Here is a 15,093-nt window from a genome sequence, read left to right as displayed (position 1 = left end):
TGCGGGCCAATGGCCTGCGCAGGAAGCAGGGCCTCAGGCAGCCCCTCGCCCACCTCTGGAGGTGACGGAGCCCCGGGCAGAGTGGCAGAGGAAAGATCACAAGGGACTCAGGATGTGCAGGCTCTGGTTGTAGCCGGCAAGTCCGTGGACGGATAAACAGTGCAGGGAGTGGCTCCAAGGGAGCAGGCGCCACCCTAGCCGGGGGTGGCGGGGGCAGCTACCCCTCCATCCCCACCTAGGAGCCAGCCCCCCAGGTGAGTCCCGTCCCTGTGTCCCCCCTGAACACAGGCTCTGCTGCACGCCCACCGTGCAGAGATCGGGGGGCCGGGGCAGGTGATGGAGGGAAAGACTGGTTCAGACCCCTCGTCACACACCAGGGACGAGCTGGCAGACACTCTCCGACACACACACACACACACACACTCCCATCCTCCCGTCCCCCACGGGGGCCAGCCAGCCTTCTCAGCACACTGCTGCTGTGGCTGTAATTCTATCCTGGGGTCCCGGTGACATCATTTACCACCCACCAGACACATGACCTCAGGCACATCACCTCACTCCTCCGAGACTCCTTCCTCGTCGGTGAGATGAGTTCACGCTCCGGGTCTGTTCTAAGAACCGGGGGGCCGGCGTGTGTCCCCCTGTCCACCATCACTATCCCACTGCCTCTCGGACACCTCGGGGCTGCCTGCTGCCTCCCCTGGAAGTTCACCAGCATTCCAAATGTCGGGCAGTAGAGACACCCCGCAAAGCAGGCAAGCCCAGTCCCCAGAACTGAGGACTGAGGGCCCTGCCCCTCCCAGAAAGTTCACCCTGAGAAAGATGCCCCCTTCGCTCTGGGAAGCACCCACCACCCCAGGGTTCTGAGAGTCAAGGGAAGCCGGGAGACCCACACCCACCGGGAGGGCAGCGGAGCACCCGATTGCACAAGCCTGCTTGGTCCCCGCGGAGTCTCTCATGCAAGAGCAACGATCCATTAGTCACCATCAATTATTCATCCCCGTCAGGGCCAGAGCCAGACACACAGCATGGAGCAGCTGGAGCCAGGACCGAACCCACCCCACCTCCTTCCCCCTAACAGCAGCCAGTGTCTCCCCCACCCCCTGCCCACCTGGGGTCCCACGGACGCCCACCTCTGCAAAGTGACACAGTATCCAGATGGCTGTCACCCTGCTGAACAGATGGCCAGCAAGGCACCAGCCACGCTGAGGCCGACACTCGGGAGCCTCCCAACAAGGATTTCCAAGAATCGAGAAGCACACAGACCTGCTCTCTCTCAAGGTCGACAGGCATGTCTGGTGGCAGACGTGTCTGGGCAGAAGGTCCCAAGCTCCGTGTCCCCAGAAAGATGCCCTTGCCAGTGCAGCCCCGGCCTCTTCCTGAAGGTGCCTTCCCCAAGGAGAGGTCACAGAACCCTGGACTCTCACAGACAAAGAGGACAGGCCTTTAGGACCAAGCCTGCTGGATGGCAGGCCCCTCTAACAGCACACCACTGAGTGCCCACAGACAGGCCCCTACCCCAGCATGCATCCGGTCAACAGTCATTCAGCATCTTCCAGGGACCAGTGCCAAACAGGACGCTGGTTTACAACCCAACAAGCCCAAGTCCTTGCCGACCTCTTTCTGAGAGTGGGTCGCAGTCAGGCTTCATGGATCAGCTGTTGTTCACGGGGCCCAGGAGGGGATGAGACAGGGAACAGATTTAGGACGGTGCCTGGAGCTCCCGCAGTGAGGCAGGGGCCCCAGCTTGCTCCCCCAGCCTGGCCCCATTCCCCAGAACCACCTCCCTGTTTGGCACTGGCTTTCCAGACTGAACCTGGGCAACAAGCTCTCCTGGTGCCAGAGGGAAGCCCCAGGTCTCCTTTCCTGCCCAAGAACTCTGTGCCCACACATGGACACCGGGCTTGTCTGCCAGGACGTGCCTGCCCCTCTGGTGGATCTGTTTCCGCCCATCGGGGGGAAGGCAGCGACCACCTGGCGGTACCAACGGCATGGGAAGCCCTGCCTGATGCACAGCCTGGGGGAGGGCCAGCCAGGGCACGGGGAAGCTCTGCCCGGCGCACAGCCTGGGGGAGGGCCAGGGCACAGGGCACAGGGAAGCTCTGCCCGGCGCACAGCCTGGGGGAGGGCCAGGGCACAGGGCACAGGGAAGCTCTGCCCGGCGCACAGCCTGGGGGAGGGCCAGGGCACGGGAAAGCTCTGCCCAAGGTACAGCCTGTGGGAGGGCCAGGGCACGGGGAAGCTCTGCCCAACGTACAGCCTGGAGGAGGGGACAAGGAGGGGAGGCCTGGGTAGCAGGGGCCCCACCCGGGCGTCTGAGTGCAACATGAGGGGAGAGGCACCCAAGGGGAGACAGAAAGTGGCCTGAGTGCGGCCTGGGTTTTTGCTTTTGCTAGGTAAATCCTGGAGGGTCCTAGTGGCCCCATGAGGAGGGTGGCAGCTGAGCTGTCTCTCATAACTCGAGGGATGAACGTTAGACCTTTGGCCCAGCCATGTGCCCTGGACAGGAAGCCGGGAGGGTGTGGAGGATCAGTTTCAGAGGGCATACAGTGGTCCCGGAGGCACTGTGGGTGGAAGGGTGGAGGGGAAGGGACAGAGGCAGGAGAGGTTTCCTCCACCGAAGGGTGTCCTGAGCTCCGGAAGCAGAGGAAGGACCCTGTCCAGGGGGATCAAGAGGCCGGAAAGCAGTGCCGCCCTGCTCCAGGGCCCTCTGAGTCCTGAGCAATGCCAGTCCCTGCCCGCCTTCCCCGGCACGGGGTCCCATCGCATCCTGCCCACCCCACACCTCCTCCCAGCTACAGCTGCCTCCACCCTGTAGCTCCATCACCTGCTCCCACCCACCGATCCCGAATCCCTATGCAGCCCCCTCCCTACTCCAGCCTCACTTTGGGGCAGGGGCCCCAAGTAAGCCCCACAGGACAGCATTCACCACAAAAGCTGGCGCCCACCACCCCAGTCTGGATGCTGCACGAGAGGAGCGGGTGATAAGGTATCGGAACAAAGACAATCAGCAAGTCACTGACGCTGGGAGACCACAGTCAGGCTGCAGGACCTGAGGTCGTGTATTCCCAACACCCGCAAGCCAAGGGCCCGCCAACCCGGGCCACGCCTGCCTCGCTGCTGTTAAAGGCCTCGTGGCGAAGGCAAGGCAGACACCAGGGCTCACTGTGCGGCGCTCGGGAGTCCATCGCCCGTTCTATCGGAAACAGTGGACCCAGGGGAAGAAGGGGGCGTGGCCGCGTCTCAAAGGGCGGGAACAGTGCCCACAGCACCAGGTTTCCCGTCAGCCCCCGCGTCTGTCTCCCCGGAAGGTTAGGACGCAGCCAGCCGGACCCTCCTTCCAGGGCGCAGCGCCGGGCTCTGTCCATGGTGCTGAACCGCCGCACAACACGGCCCATGATCTCAGCACCCCGAGGCTTCGGCATTTCAGGAGGTGCCTTGGGGTGTTCCATCCTTCTATCATTATTCTCCAATTAAAAATAAATAATGTTTTTAAAAAGGGAGGGAGGTTCACGAGGGAGGGGACATACGTATATCTATGGGTGATTCACATTGATACACAGCAAAAACCAACACAATATTGGTAAAGCAATTATCCTCCAATTTAAAATTAATAAATTTAAAACAACAACAAATAAACAGGAAGATGTTCTGGAGCATAGAGACGGGGAAGTGCACCCTCCCAACCTGCTCATCACCTAAACTGGGCATGACCACCTGATCTGAGAGGCTGAGATCCTTTCAGAACAGCTAAAAGCGAGAAAACAGGACTGACCCGGTGAGCCTCAGCGGGGAGGAATTCGCAAGGGAAATGTGGAGGCTATGTGGATAACAGGAGGACATGTCAAGGATGTGGGGGGATTCGGAAGGGTCCTGTCAAGAGGCTAGAGGTCAGGTGTCAGGATCTTTCAAGGTCATACGTCCAAAGTCCAGAACTGAGGGTCCAAAGATTATGACCCTCCTGTGGGTCCTTGAAGTCTAGCGGAGAAGGGGGTCAAAGCATTATAGCACTGAGCATCTGACCTCTGTTAGTGGCAAAGTAGCTTCAGATTAGGTTTACGCGTTTCTAGCATAAACCCTGAAATTCACTGGGAACATTTGGAAAAATATCAAGGTTGTGTTGAAAAGAGGGGGCTGAGTCTATCCTGAGCCCCAGACTGGAGTCCCTGCTGAAAGACCGAGAAGCCATATTCCTCGGGGACCTGGCTCTCGACTCCCTTCAACCCTAGGGTGGAGTGGTGGTGGCTTTTGCAGGCCAAACATTCTGCAATTGTGAATGGACCACAACCAAAAAGAGAGCTACTTCAGCAGGAGACGACAGCCTCCTGGGTTTAAACGAGCAGAACGGGTGGAGGGGGCACTTGCATGTCCTTCCGCAGCCCTGACTGTCACACACACCCCCTTACCCTGAGACCACGTGACCACATCTGGCGCTGATCGCCCTGCTAAGCCCCTCCGCCCCACGCCGTCCTCCCCCTCACTGAGCGCAGTGACCCACCTGACCTCAGCTCCCCCCACACCCGCAGAGACTCTGGGTCCACGGCAGTCCCACTGGTCAGCCTGCCCTTCCCAGGCCCAGCCCAGCCCAGCCCCTCCTCTTGGAAGGCGGTCTCACCGCCTGCTTGGTCTTCTGGCACAATGTCCAACCACATTTCTCTTCAGAAACGCCCTCCGCATCCACGTGAAATACTTCACATGTCAGGTTAATCCTATGGCCTCTCTGACCTTGTGAATAACTTTTAAAGACATGGAGAGTCTCCCTCATGGAAGTGGGGTGGGGGTTCACCGGACAGCCCCCCACCCACATACACACGGAGAACCTGTGGCCGCGGGTAATGACAACAAAAAAGCCCAAGGACACAAAGGCCCCTGGAGAGGGCGTTTGATTGCCCCCGTTTCCAGGGACAGCACTGTCCCAGGTTCCCTGAAGAGTCTGTCTCCCGCCCTCGTTTCTGGGTCTGAAGCATGAAACATCCTGGCCTCCCTTCACCCCCAAGCCCAGCCTCCCCAGCAATCACACCACCAGCAACTAATACACTTCTCAGAAGCCATATTTCTATTACAGCAGGACAAGAGAGCAAAGGTGTAATTGGGCTCGATGTGATGGAGTGTGACAGCTCACAGCTAGCCACATGTGTCATCAGGGACGTGAACTGGGGACAGTTTATGCCCCAAAACTCATTTCCAAGAGACACCCAGACGGCGCTGACATCAGTGGGAAGGCGAGGAGGGAGCCACAGACTTGTCTGAGGGGAGACCTTGGAAGGTCACCCACCACGCCGCCTCTGCACAAACACTCTCCCGGCAAGGCTCTGTGCTTTTCCGGAGCGTCTGTCCGACGCCCTCACCTCCCCCGTCTGGTCAGCTGCCTGATGGCTGCCTGGTGTCCACCCTGAGTCCTGCGGGCTGCCCCATCCGTCTCCACCTCTGATGCCAGCCACCTGGGAGACCCGGGCACTCGGCCTGGCCTCCATCCCCTGCCGGAGAGCAGAGTTGTCCTGGTCCCAAATCCCTGTCCCAGCCTCAGGGGACGAAAGGCAGTCTGGCCTCTGCAAACCACGGACACGTTCCTGGGGCTCTGAGGAGGGCCAGCGGGATTTCCTCGCCCAACCTCCTCATTTCACAGAGGAGGGAGCAGTGACGAAGAGGGAAAGTGAGCGCCGGAGGCCACCTGGGAACCGTGGGCAGAGGTGACACCCAGTCCCTCCAGCACCAGAGGCCACCCCCAGCGCAGACCCCACCCCCGCCCTGCAGGCCGCACGCTGCTGCACACGCGGAGCCCACCACACAGGCGCCCGCGGGACCCCCGTCTGGGGAGAAGGCCCCTCCACAGCCCATGAGTGAGGGTGGGGCCCCACGACCCCCACGTGCTGGGCGCCCCCATCGTAAACCCTTGGGACACTGGGCAGCTTTTACTCCACACCAGTTACCATAATTGCGGTGAAGTGACCCTCTTTTGTTTACTGCCCAGTTCCCTGAGGCCGTAAGGGCCCTGAGGGCAGGGTGCCTGGGCATGAGTGAGTGAGCGCAGGCCTGGGGGCGGGCCAGGGCCACGCGGGTGCGGGACTGCAGGCCAGGGCCTGCCTCTCCTCTGACAATGAGGACAGAGAACGGCAGCTTCAGGACGCTCCCTCCCCGGAGGCCTGGGACACAGAAGGGATTCTCGAGGCTGAGCGCTGCTTTGCGAGGTCCCTGCTCCGGGCGAGCCCAGCCTGCCGCTGAAAGGACTGAACGAGTCCACAGGCTTTCATACGTGCCTTTCCCCTGGTCCTTCCCCAAGCACATGTCACCAGGGCAGGGCCCAGGTCCTGACCCGGATGCACCGTCTCACTGCCTCCCACCAGCCCCTGCCTCTCAGCCCCGCAGCCCTGGATCAACTTCAGGAAGAGCTGCAGCCTGAAGGTACAGCCTCAGGGTCAAATTCATCCTTGATTTCCAAGGAAGGAGAGCGAGAGGGACCAGGGCCCGCAGGCAAGCGGCCCACACTGCGGCAGGAGTGACGTTCTGTCTGTGGCATTGTGAGTCTTCCCCACTCTGAGCCACATGCCTGGAGGTGCCCCAAACCCAGACAAGAGGGAGCTGCTCTCTGAAAGGGGAGCCAGGCCGCGGGGGCTGAGAGGGGCACTGCAGATCTTTTTAAGGCCAGAGCTCAGGCCCACAGAACTTGAGCCCTGGGGGTCCCCAGGGGCCCTAGAGGGGCTCCAACCACTGCTGAGTCCTCTGCCCACGAGTCCAGCCCAGGGCCACCTCCAGTCACCTCGGGGGCACGGGCAGGATGAGCTGAACAGGGGGCAGAGCTGGGAGAGCAAAGAATTTCCACTGCAGCTGGAAAACCCTGTGGAGCACGTCCAGCTCTGAACACCCATCCCCAGCAAGGGACATACTGCTCCGCTGACCCCTCTCATGGGAGTTGTCTTTTCCTGTCTCAGTCTCCCCCTACTCCCGGACTCTGGTGGGCAGCCCAGGATAGCTGACCAGGAAGCAGCCACGTGCCAGGGTGGTCCCTCACCGTGCGTGACCACGAGGAGCAGGATGTGGCGCCTCTGGTCCAGCGCTCACTCTCACTCAGAGGCCGCCCTTCCAGCGGCTCCAGGCCTCCTGGCCCCACGCTCCACTCACCCTCCTGGGGTGATCTGACCGCAGCCTCTCAGAGCCAGAGCTGCCAAAGCCACAGAACAGAAGGCAAGACTTCCCATCCTCCCCACCTTGGAGCCCAGGGCTCTGAGTCGCAGCTGCAGCTGTGCAGACACAGGGCCCATCACAGGCCCGCCCGCACCTGGCTCATGATGCGAGCGGAAGTGGGCCCTCAGCCTCGCAGGAGGGCCGGGCCAGGCTCCATCACCGCCGGGGCTGGGGCACCGACTCTGCATGTCAGCCCCGGCGCACCCCGGGGCGGTGCCCCACGCTGAGGACTGCTGTCCCAGGAGCTCATGGGCTGGGGTCCCAGGCCATGCCCCCCCTGCCAGTCTCCACTTTGCAATGAGAGCCTGGTCCCCACGCGGGCCGTCCACTCCAGCCGCACACGAGATCTCACCCGCAGGACACGCAACCGTGGGGCACAGACTGGGGGGCCCTTCTTGCCCCTCCCTACGCTCACCGTCCACACCCCAGGGGAAGCCGGGCGCCTCTCGGGCTTGGCAGGAGTGAGGACTGTGGCCGCTCTCACCGCCTGTGCTCCCCGGGCGGGGCCTCCCTGTAAGCTCACACCTGGGCAGCTGCCCTGCCCCCCTGCCCCCAGCAGCCCAGTGCCCAGCATCAGCGAGCGAACCCAGCTTCCCACTGCGCCTCCACCCATCTCCTGCAAGGCCAGGCCTGATTCAGATCCGGGGCAGCCTCATTAAAGTGGTGCCTTTCCTCCCTGGGGGAGAATCAAACTGGGAGAGCAGGCGTGTGCCTCCACCTTCCCGGGCTCCCGGGGGGAGGCTGGGTGTCAGCCCCCAGCCCCTCACCCCTCAGGCAGGACCCGCCCCTCCAGGTGGGAAGAGGGAACCCAGGGGCCTGGCCTGGCCTGAGATGGGCAGGTCGGGGGCCACGGCTGACGCTGAGGGGAGCCGGGCAGCCTGAGGAGACGGAGGACCGTGCGCCGGCTCTCCTGCTCACCCAGGGGGTCCCAAAGCCCACCGAGGGCTTCCTCTCTGCAGCAGCAGGGAAGTGGCTCCCTCGGTCAGCTTCCAAAGGGAGGAGGCGCCCGGCCCATGGCCATCACTTCAGAGCAGAGTCGTCGGGAGGGGCTGCCTGCTCATGCCTTCCCTCCCTGCACCCATCGGCTATGACTCTGCCCTCCCTCTGAAGCTGACCGCTGGGCAGCCTGCCCCGTGCCCACCTGCACCAAGGTGAGCAGGACGCCTAGGAGAGCTGCGGGCTGCTGGGCCTTGCGCACAGCCTGCGGGGAGCGGGAGGGCTGCGTGCCTCCCTGCCCCACCCCCGCCCCATTCATTTCTGGGTTCCCATCTCCCTAAGGCCAGACTCACAGCTGCGACCACTACACTCCATACAGATGCATGGAGTGCAGGAATTACACACTACATCCCCTGACTGCTGACTCCCCGGGGCCGCGGCAGGAGCCCAGTTCTGGAAGCCCCGCTAGGCTCTCCGTGGCCTGAGGGTGCCCCGTCCCACGCAGAGGTGCCCTCCCCACAGAAGCCTGAGGGGAGCTGCCCCCTACTCGGCCACAGTCCTACCCTGGTCCCAGAGGGCCGGGTGAGGGTCTCAGGCTTCCTGGCTTCTTGCGGAGGGAATGGAGGGCTGCCCACCCTGAGGAAACCTGGTTCTGGTGGGCAGCTGTCCTGGGCAGGGAATGTCTTGGGGCCCAGCACCACCACCCCAACCCTGGGGGCGCCCCAGGCTGCTGGAGCGGGCGTGGTGAGGCCCAGCCTCCCAGCACCGTTGGGCCCTTTCTGTCTGTCCACACTGCGAGCAGAAGGAAGGGGCACAGTGGGACTGGTGGAGGGTCCAGCCTGGGAGCGGGGCTGTGAGTCCCACAAGCATCCCCGCTTCTCAGACCTGGACGGAGGGGCAGTCAGACACCAACCAGACCCCAGCTCCCTCTCGGTCCCCAGAGCCCCCAGTATGCACGAGCGCCAGGCATGCATGCACACACGTGTGCGCAGACCTATGTCCCGGCTGTCAGAGGAAGCCTGTAATTACCGAATCACGACCTTGTGAAGGCTTTTGGTGCCAAGGCTGTCAGGCAAGGCTGCTGAGGCCGGGCCCCCAGTACCCTTCTGATGCACCCACCGCGGCTCCCCCCACCATCCCTTCAGCTCAGGTGCTCCTGAGGCCGCCAAAGCCCCACAGCCAGTCCCACGAAACCCCGTAGCAGGGGAGGAGGCTGACTCAACCACAGCAGTTCCATCAGGCCTCTGATGCCCATTCCCTTCTCCCTGAGGGCCCGGGCAGGTGGAGTGGCGGGAAGGTGGGGAGGGGCAGCTGATGGGAGGAACGTTCTGAGCGATCAGCTGCCGCGGCCGGGAGGGTCCAGAGCTGCCCCCTGCCCCAAGCAGGTGCTCTGAGATCCAGAGTGAGTCACGGAACTTGTCTGGGAGTCTGTGTCCTCTCACTGTGAAACGGGGCAGCAAAGGCTGCGAAGGCTGCCCTGAGGGTCGCAGGGATGGAGCTGCAGGCTGTTCATCGTGGGGGCGCGCTCAGGGAGGGGGAACCTGAAGCAGCGGGGGGGGGGGGGGGGGACCCGGCTCCGTGTCCCCCGCAGGGAACGCTGAGCTCCAAGGCCCGGCCAGCAGCCAGAGACGACCTGTCCTGACTTTACAACTGCAGCTGAACCCCCAGTCTGGGGCTGCCTGGTGACACAAAACCCCTGAGGTTCAGTGGCCATTATACTGACCCGAGCAACTGATGCCCCACTTCCCTAAGCAGCCAGGGCTGGCCCCTGCCTGGTGTCTGGTCAGATGGTCTCCGGGCCAGACAGGTGGCCAACACTGGAGGTGCTCCAAGGAGGGAGCTTCGGGACCACTCTGTGGCCCTTGTACTTGGGGGTCCTTCTTGGTGGGTAACTTTGGACACCTGGCTGAAGCTCAGACGTCTTCAGAGGATGGGTCGGCGGCCAGGGGCTCCCCCGGCTGTCCAGATTCTCAGTCACTGGCCAAGGATCCAAGTTTACCCATCACTCTGGCCACTCCCTGAACCATCACTGCAGGGGTGAAAATCAAGGATTCTGGGACAAACCCTTCCCAGAAATTAAGTTCTGGTGAGACACGGCTGGGAAGGCTGAAAGCCGGAGAGGTGAGACACTGGAGTGGCCTCTGAGGAAGTGACAGCCGCCAGTCCTTCTCTTGAGTTTTGAAAAAGAAAAACAGCTGGGGGTGAGGGTGGGGGAAGGGCTCCCCTCAGTTGGAGAACCCAGAAAGAGTCTGGTCCGTGTGCAGAAGCATCCTGGTAATGCCAAGGCGCTGAGCTGGCATCCGCCACGCTCTGCACTGTTCCAAACACACAACAGGAATGAGCTCGTTCAATCCTCCCCGAGCCGGTGTCACCCACGTGAGCTTTATCTCCATTCAGCAGACAGGGAGACTGAGCAAAGTTTGACTGAGTCGCCCACGGTCGGCCTGAGTGCCTCAGACCGATATCTGCGACGAGACTCTTCCCCAAGGAGCTTGGGGGATGCGGGCCAGACCCCAGCTCCCCGGACTGCACGATGACGGTTCATGTAGGGAATTCAGAATTCTACCTGTCCGGTGGGACTTGTTAACCATCACCACTTGCTGAGAGCTTACTTACCGTGCAGCCAAGTGTCATTAGCTCTGTTTTACAGATGAGACCCACCAGAGTGGGTCGGGTCACCCCATTATATGCTCTCCAAGCAACCTGCGTGCTCGCCTAACACCTGTCGTGGTTGTGGTTCATCATCTATGAACTTATCTGTCTAACTGAGTCACTCACTGGACTGTAAGTGCCGTGAAGGCAGCGACCCGGTGTGTTTCGCTGCCAGCACCAAGCACACAACAGACTCAAAAACTAAAGGCGGAATGACATAGAAACTGCTGCGTGGAGAGGCTGAGTAACGTGCCTTGGCCCCTGGAACACAAAGTCCAAACTGGCCGGGACTGTGTGCTGTGTTCACACCAGTGTCCACAGTGAGTGGAGCAGAGCCGGGCACAGTGCAGGCCTCGCCAATAAGCACTGGCTGAATTAATAGTCATGCTCTGTAATTCGTGGCCTGGAGGTTTGAACCCAGGCCTGTAGGGCTCCCAGCCTCTGTGCTTCCCAGGTGGCGCTAATGGTAAAGAACATGCCTGACAATGCAGGACACATAAGAGAGTAGAGTTCAATCCCTGGATCAAGAAGATCCCCTGGAGGAGGACGTGGCAACCTTCCCCAGTATTCTTGTCTGGAGAATCCCATGCACAGGGGAGCCTGGCAGGCTGCAAGTCCAGAGGGTCGCAAAGAGTCAAATACGACTGTAGTGACTTGCATGCATGCATGCCTACTGCTTACGTTAACACCCCCCTGTACCGAGCAGACACCCACGACTGTTCCCTGTGGCTGCTGATTCAGTTTGGAAAGCATATCCACATCACCCTGACCCCAGAGTTGTCCGGCTCATGAAAAGCAAGCCCAGCTGCAGCTGAACCCAACGTCGGGACCGTTCAACAAACCAAGTCCAACGACCCAGCTGCAGCGCCAGGGGAAACGGCTCCTCCTCTCCCACAGCCTTCGACCACCCATGAGGACATTCTGCTCAGGGAGGCGTCAACAAGCCACTCTCCCAGCCCCAGAGCCCCAGCCTCCTTCCCACCATCCTAACCATCCCCCCCACCTCCCTCCACCTGCTCTCTGAGGGGTCCCAGCTGAGAGACGTCAGAGCCTGGGGAGAGACTGAAGGGACACGAGAGGCCAGACTGGCCTGGGGTGGGGAGTACCGGCTTGGAGAGGGCAGGGAAGGGGCTTCTGCAGGTCTGTGCCACACCAGGGACAGCCCTGTGGCATCTGCCTGAAGCCGCCCGAGGGCGGAAGGCCACAGTGTAAGGTCAGAGAGTCTGGCCCCAGCTCCAGAAAGGGTCTCCCTGCCCCTGCAGGTGTGCAACGAGGTATGCGCTGTGCCCGGGGATAAACCCAGCAGCAGTCAGGAGATGGAGCCAGCCACAAGCGCTTCTGTGGGGAAACACCAGCACCTTTCTCCTCCCTGGTCTTGATCTGTGTGTGGGCAGCAGGCCCTGAAGCTGAAACACTGAAAGTTGCATTTGCATAATCCGCCCCCCCCCCACCCAACCTAAAAGCTGTTGCCTTAAAAAAAGCCCTGGACTGCTGGACGAAACTCTCGGCAGAGTAGTCAGGCTCCTCCTCCTGGGGATGGGGACCAGGTAGGTCCATGTGAGGCTAGACACGGAACACTTATCTCTTTCCCCTGCTTCAGTTTTCCAGAAGCTCCCAGCTCCTTGGAAAAGGGGAGCTTGTGAACCTTAAGCCCAAGAGGTGTCCAGAAAAAGCTAAGCCCTCTGGGGCATCTGCCTGAGAGCCAACCTGGCAGAGACTGGTCCCCGGAGGAGAGAAGCCCAGGGAGAGGACCCCGCAGCTCTGGTCACGCCCCAGGGTCGTGGAAAGCAGGGGCCCGGGCCGAGCTCCCTGGGTGGCTGCAGCGTGCCTGGCCAGGACCCCTGGTGCTGACTCACCTGGGAGCCCAGACCCATGCTGCAGCTTGCAGGGCCTGCCAGGCCGCGGCTCACCAGGGCACCAGGCACGTCCCACTGCATCAGAGCTGCCCTGCCTCTCCCACTGGCCCCCGGGCTGGCCCTTAGGGGCCCTGGGCATGGCTCTTCCCTCTGGCTTTTCTAGGGGTAACAGAGACGCAGCCTGGAGGTTGGACGCGGCCCTAAGCAGGGGGAGATGACTTGGGAGGGTTAAAGGGGCCCTGCTCTTAACGGTCACACCCTCTGATGAAGTACCCAGGTTCCCGGGGGCCGGCTCCATGGACTGAGGACACGCTGTTACACATGGAGCCTCCCCTCAGGGGGCCAGTGGGGCCGGGGAGGGCGCCCTCCAGCTCCCTGTCAGACCCTAGCTCACCTTCCTCTCTCTGGGTGTCCCCGGATCCTAAGGTCCTCCTGTCCCCCAGCCCAGCCCACTCCAGGCGGGGAGCCCTCTCTCCTCATTGCAGTGCCCCCGCCCTGGGTCAGCGCCTCCTTGCCCTTGCGCTCCTGTCTCTCTGCCACCACCGGGGAAAGCCACTCTCCTCTCCCTGACGGGGGAGGGGGCATGCTGCAGAGGGAGAGACCAGGCTTTGGTGACCCCACACCATGGGCCGGGGGTGTCCTGGCTGCACCTGTGGAGTGTGGGGATGAAAACAGGGAAGGAGAAGGGATAAGCCATGTGTCTGGAGTTAAAAAATAACCACTCTGTGCCCAGATTTGGGGCAGGAACAGAGGCGGAGGTGGGGGTAAACGATAGGGGTCCAGAGAGAGGGAGGGGCTGTCTGTGCTTCCTGGGCCTGGGTACCCAGCTGGGAGGAGGGCTGGGCTGTCCAGTTGGGGAGAGCTGCCTGGTGGCAGGAGTGCTGCCCAGCGCGGGGGAGGGCTGCAGCGCGACGGGACGTCCTAGGTCTGCTGAGTCATGAGATTTGGAACAGGTGAGGGGTGCCTGCATCCCCTGCATCCCTGCCCCAGCTCCTCCGGACCCTCGATCGCAGACCACCCCTGTGGTTTGCATCCGCGCCGGCTCCCCGACCGAGGGTCTCTACCTCCTGGAGCTCAGGATCCTCCCTGCTTCCCCCCACGACGGCGGGGCCGGGGGTCCCCGAAGCTTGAGGTGTGGACAAGGAGAACCTCGGCTGGAGCGAGACGGGAGTGGGGACGTCTCCGAGGCGCGGGAAAGAGGGTCGGGGGCTCAGAGCCCGGGGGCGCAGCGGAGTGGGCCCGGCCCTCTGCTCCGCAGCTCGTCCCGGGGGAGCCAGGGTGGAAACTGCCCCCTCTTCCCGCCCCAAATCCGCAGAGCAGCGGCTCCGCGCCGCTCGGGTCCGGCTCCCCAGACGCCTCATCTGGACGCGCGCAAACTCCCCCAAAGGACGGTGCGGGCGCCCGGGCCCCTCGGGCTCAAAGCTCCGCGACCGCCCGCCCCCGGGAGCGGACCCCACCCGCGGCCCCTCGGTGAGGAGTAGAAACTTCTGAGGAGGCGGTCGGCGCCCCTCACCGCGGCGGTACGACTCACCGAGGTAGCCAGCCAGCAGGGACCCGCGTCCCCGAAGTGAGGGCCGGCGGGCTGCCGGCGACGGCCGAGAGGGCGTCCGCTCGGCCCGGAGTCCCGCGGAGCCCCGGCCCCAACTCGGCCGGAGTGTCTTTGCCGCAAGACTTGCTGAGCTTGCAGCCTGCGCCGCGGCGAGGGAGGCGCGCGACCCGTGGAGCGCGCTGCAGTGCAGGGAGGTGATGGGGGCGGGGCCGGGGCGGGGCCCGGAGGAAATGGGGCGGAGCCGGGGCGGAGACCCGCAGGAGGCAGGAGACGCGCGAGCCACCAAGCGAGCTGCAGTGCGGGAGGGTGTGGGGACGGGGGCGGGGCCCGGTGGAAGGGCGGGAGGAAGGGGGAGGAGCCCGGAGGAGGGGCGGGGCCGAGGGCGGGGCCCAGATGGGGGCGCGAGGCGGGGCCGGGGGTTGGGGCGAGGCCCGGAGGAGGGCGGGGCCCGGAGGAGGGCGGGGCCGGGCGGAGACCGGCAGGAGGCGAGGGACGTTCCCATCCGCGGGGCGCGCTGCAGTGCGGGGAGCGGGTAGGGGCGAGCCCTGGGCGGGGCCGGAGGAGGAGCCGTGGGTGGGGCCCGAATGAGGGCGGGGCCGGGAGGAGACCGGCAGGAGGCAGGGAGGCGCACGACCCGCGCTGCAGTGCCAGGAGGCGGTGGAGGCGGGGCGGGGGCGGGGCGGGAGCGGGGCCCGAAGGAGGGGCGGAGCCAAGAGGGCGGGGCCCGGAGGGTCGGGGAAGGGCAGAGCCTGGCAGGAGGTGGCAACCTGTCAAGAAGGGGCGGAGTCCGGGGAGGGGGCGGGGCCCGGAGGGGCGGGAGGAAGTGGGGGCGGGGCCCACGGGGGGCGGAGACCGGCTGGAGGTGGGAACCTGCCAGAAGGGGGCGGAGTCCGGGAAGGGGGAGGGGCGGGGCGGAAG

At 63.3% G+C, this 15,093-nt stretch overlaps 1 protein-coding gene across 1 annotated transcript in view; it reads right to left on the bottom strand.

Moving 5' to 3' along the window:
- LOC128061319 (basic proline-rich protein-like) overlaps positions 1-15,093 on the bottom strand; it is a 31,236-nt gene that overhangs the window by 11,758 nt on the left and 4,385 nt on the right. Inside the window, exons 4-7 of the mRNA XM_052653592.1 lie at positions 13,678-15,045; positions 13,021-13,192; positions 8,682-8,910; positions 8,298-8,383 (exon numbers count right to left, since the gene is read on the bottom strand). Of these exons, the coding sequence (XP_052509552.1) occupies positions 8,298-8,383; positions 8,682-8,910; positions 13,021-13,192; positions 13,678-15,045 (1,855 nt within the window). The remainder of the gene's footprint in view (positions 1-8,297; positions 8,384-8,681; positions 8,911-13,020; positions 13,193-13,677; positions 15,046-15,093) is intronic.

This window comes from Budorcas taxicolor, chromosome 16, assembly GCF_023091745.1.
Source record: "Budorcas taxicolor isolate Tak-1 chromosome 16, Takin1.1, whole genome shotgun sequence".
NCBI classification, from domain to species: domain Eukaryota; kingdom Metazoa; phylum Chordata; class Mammalia; order Artiodactyla; family Bovidae; genus Budorcas; species Budorcas taxicolor.
Note: the sequence above shows the minus strand (reverse complement) of the source record. Positions and strands in the feature narration are given on the sequence as shown.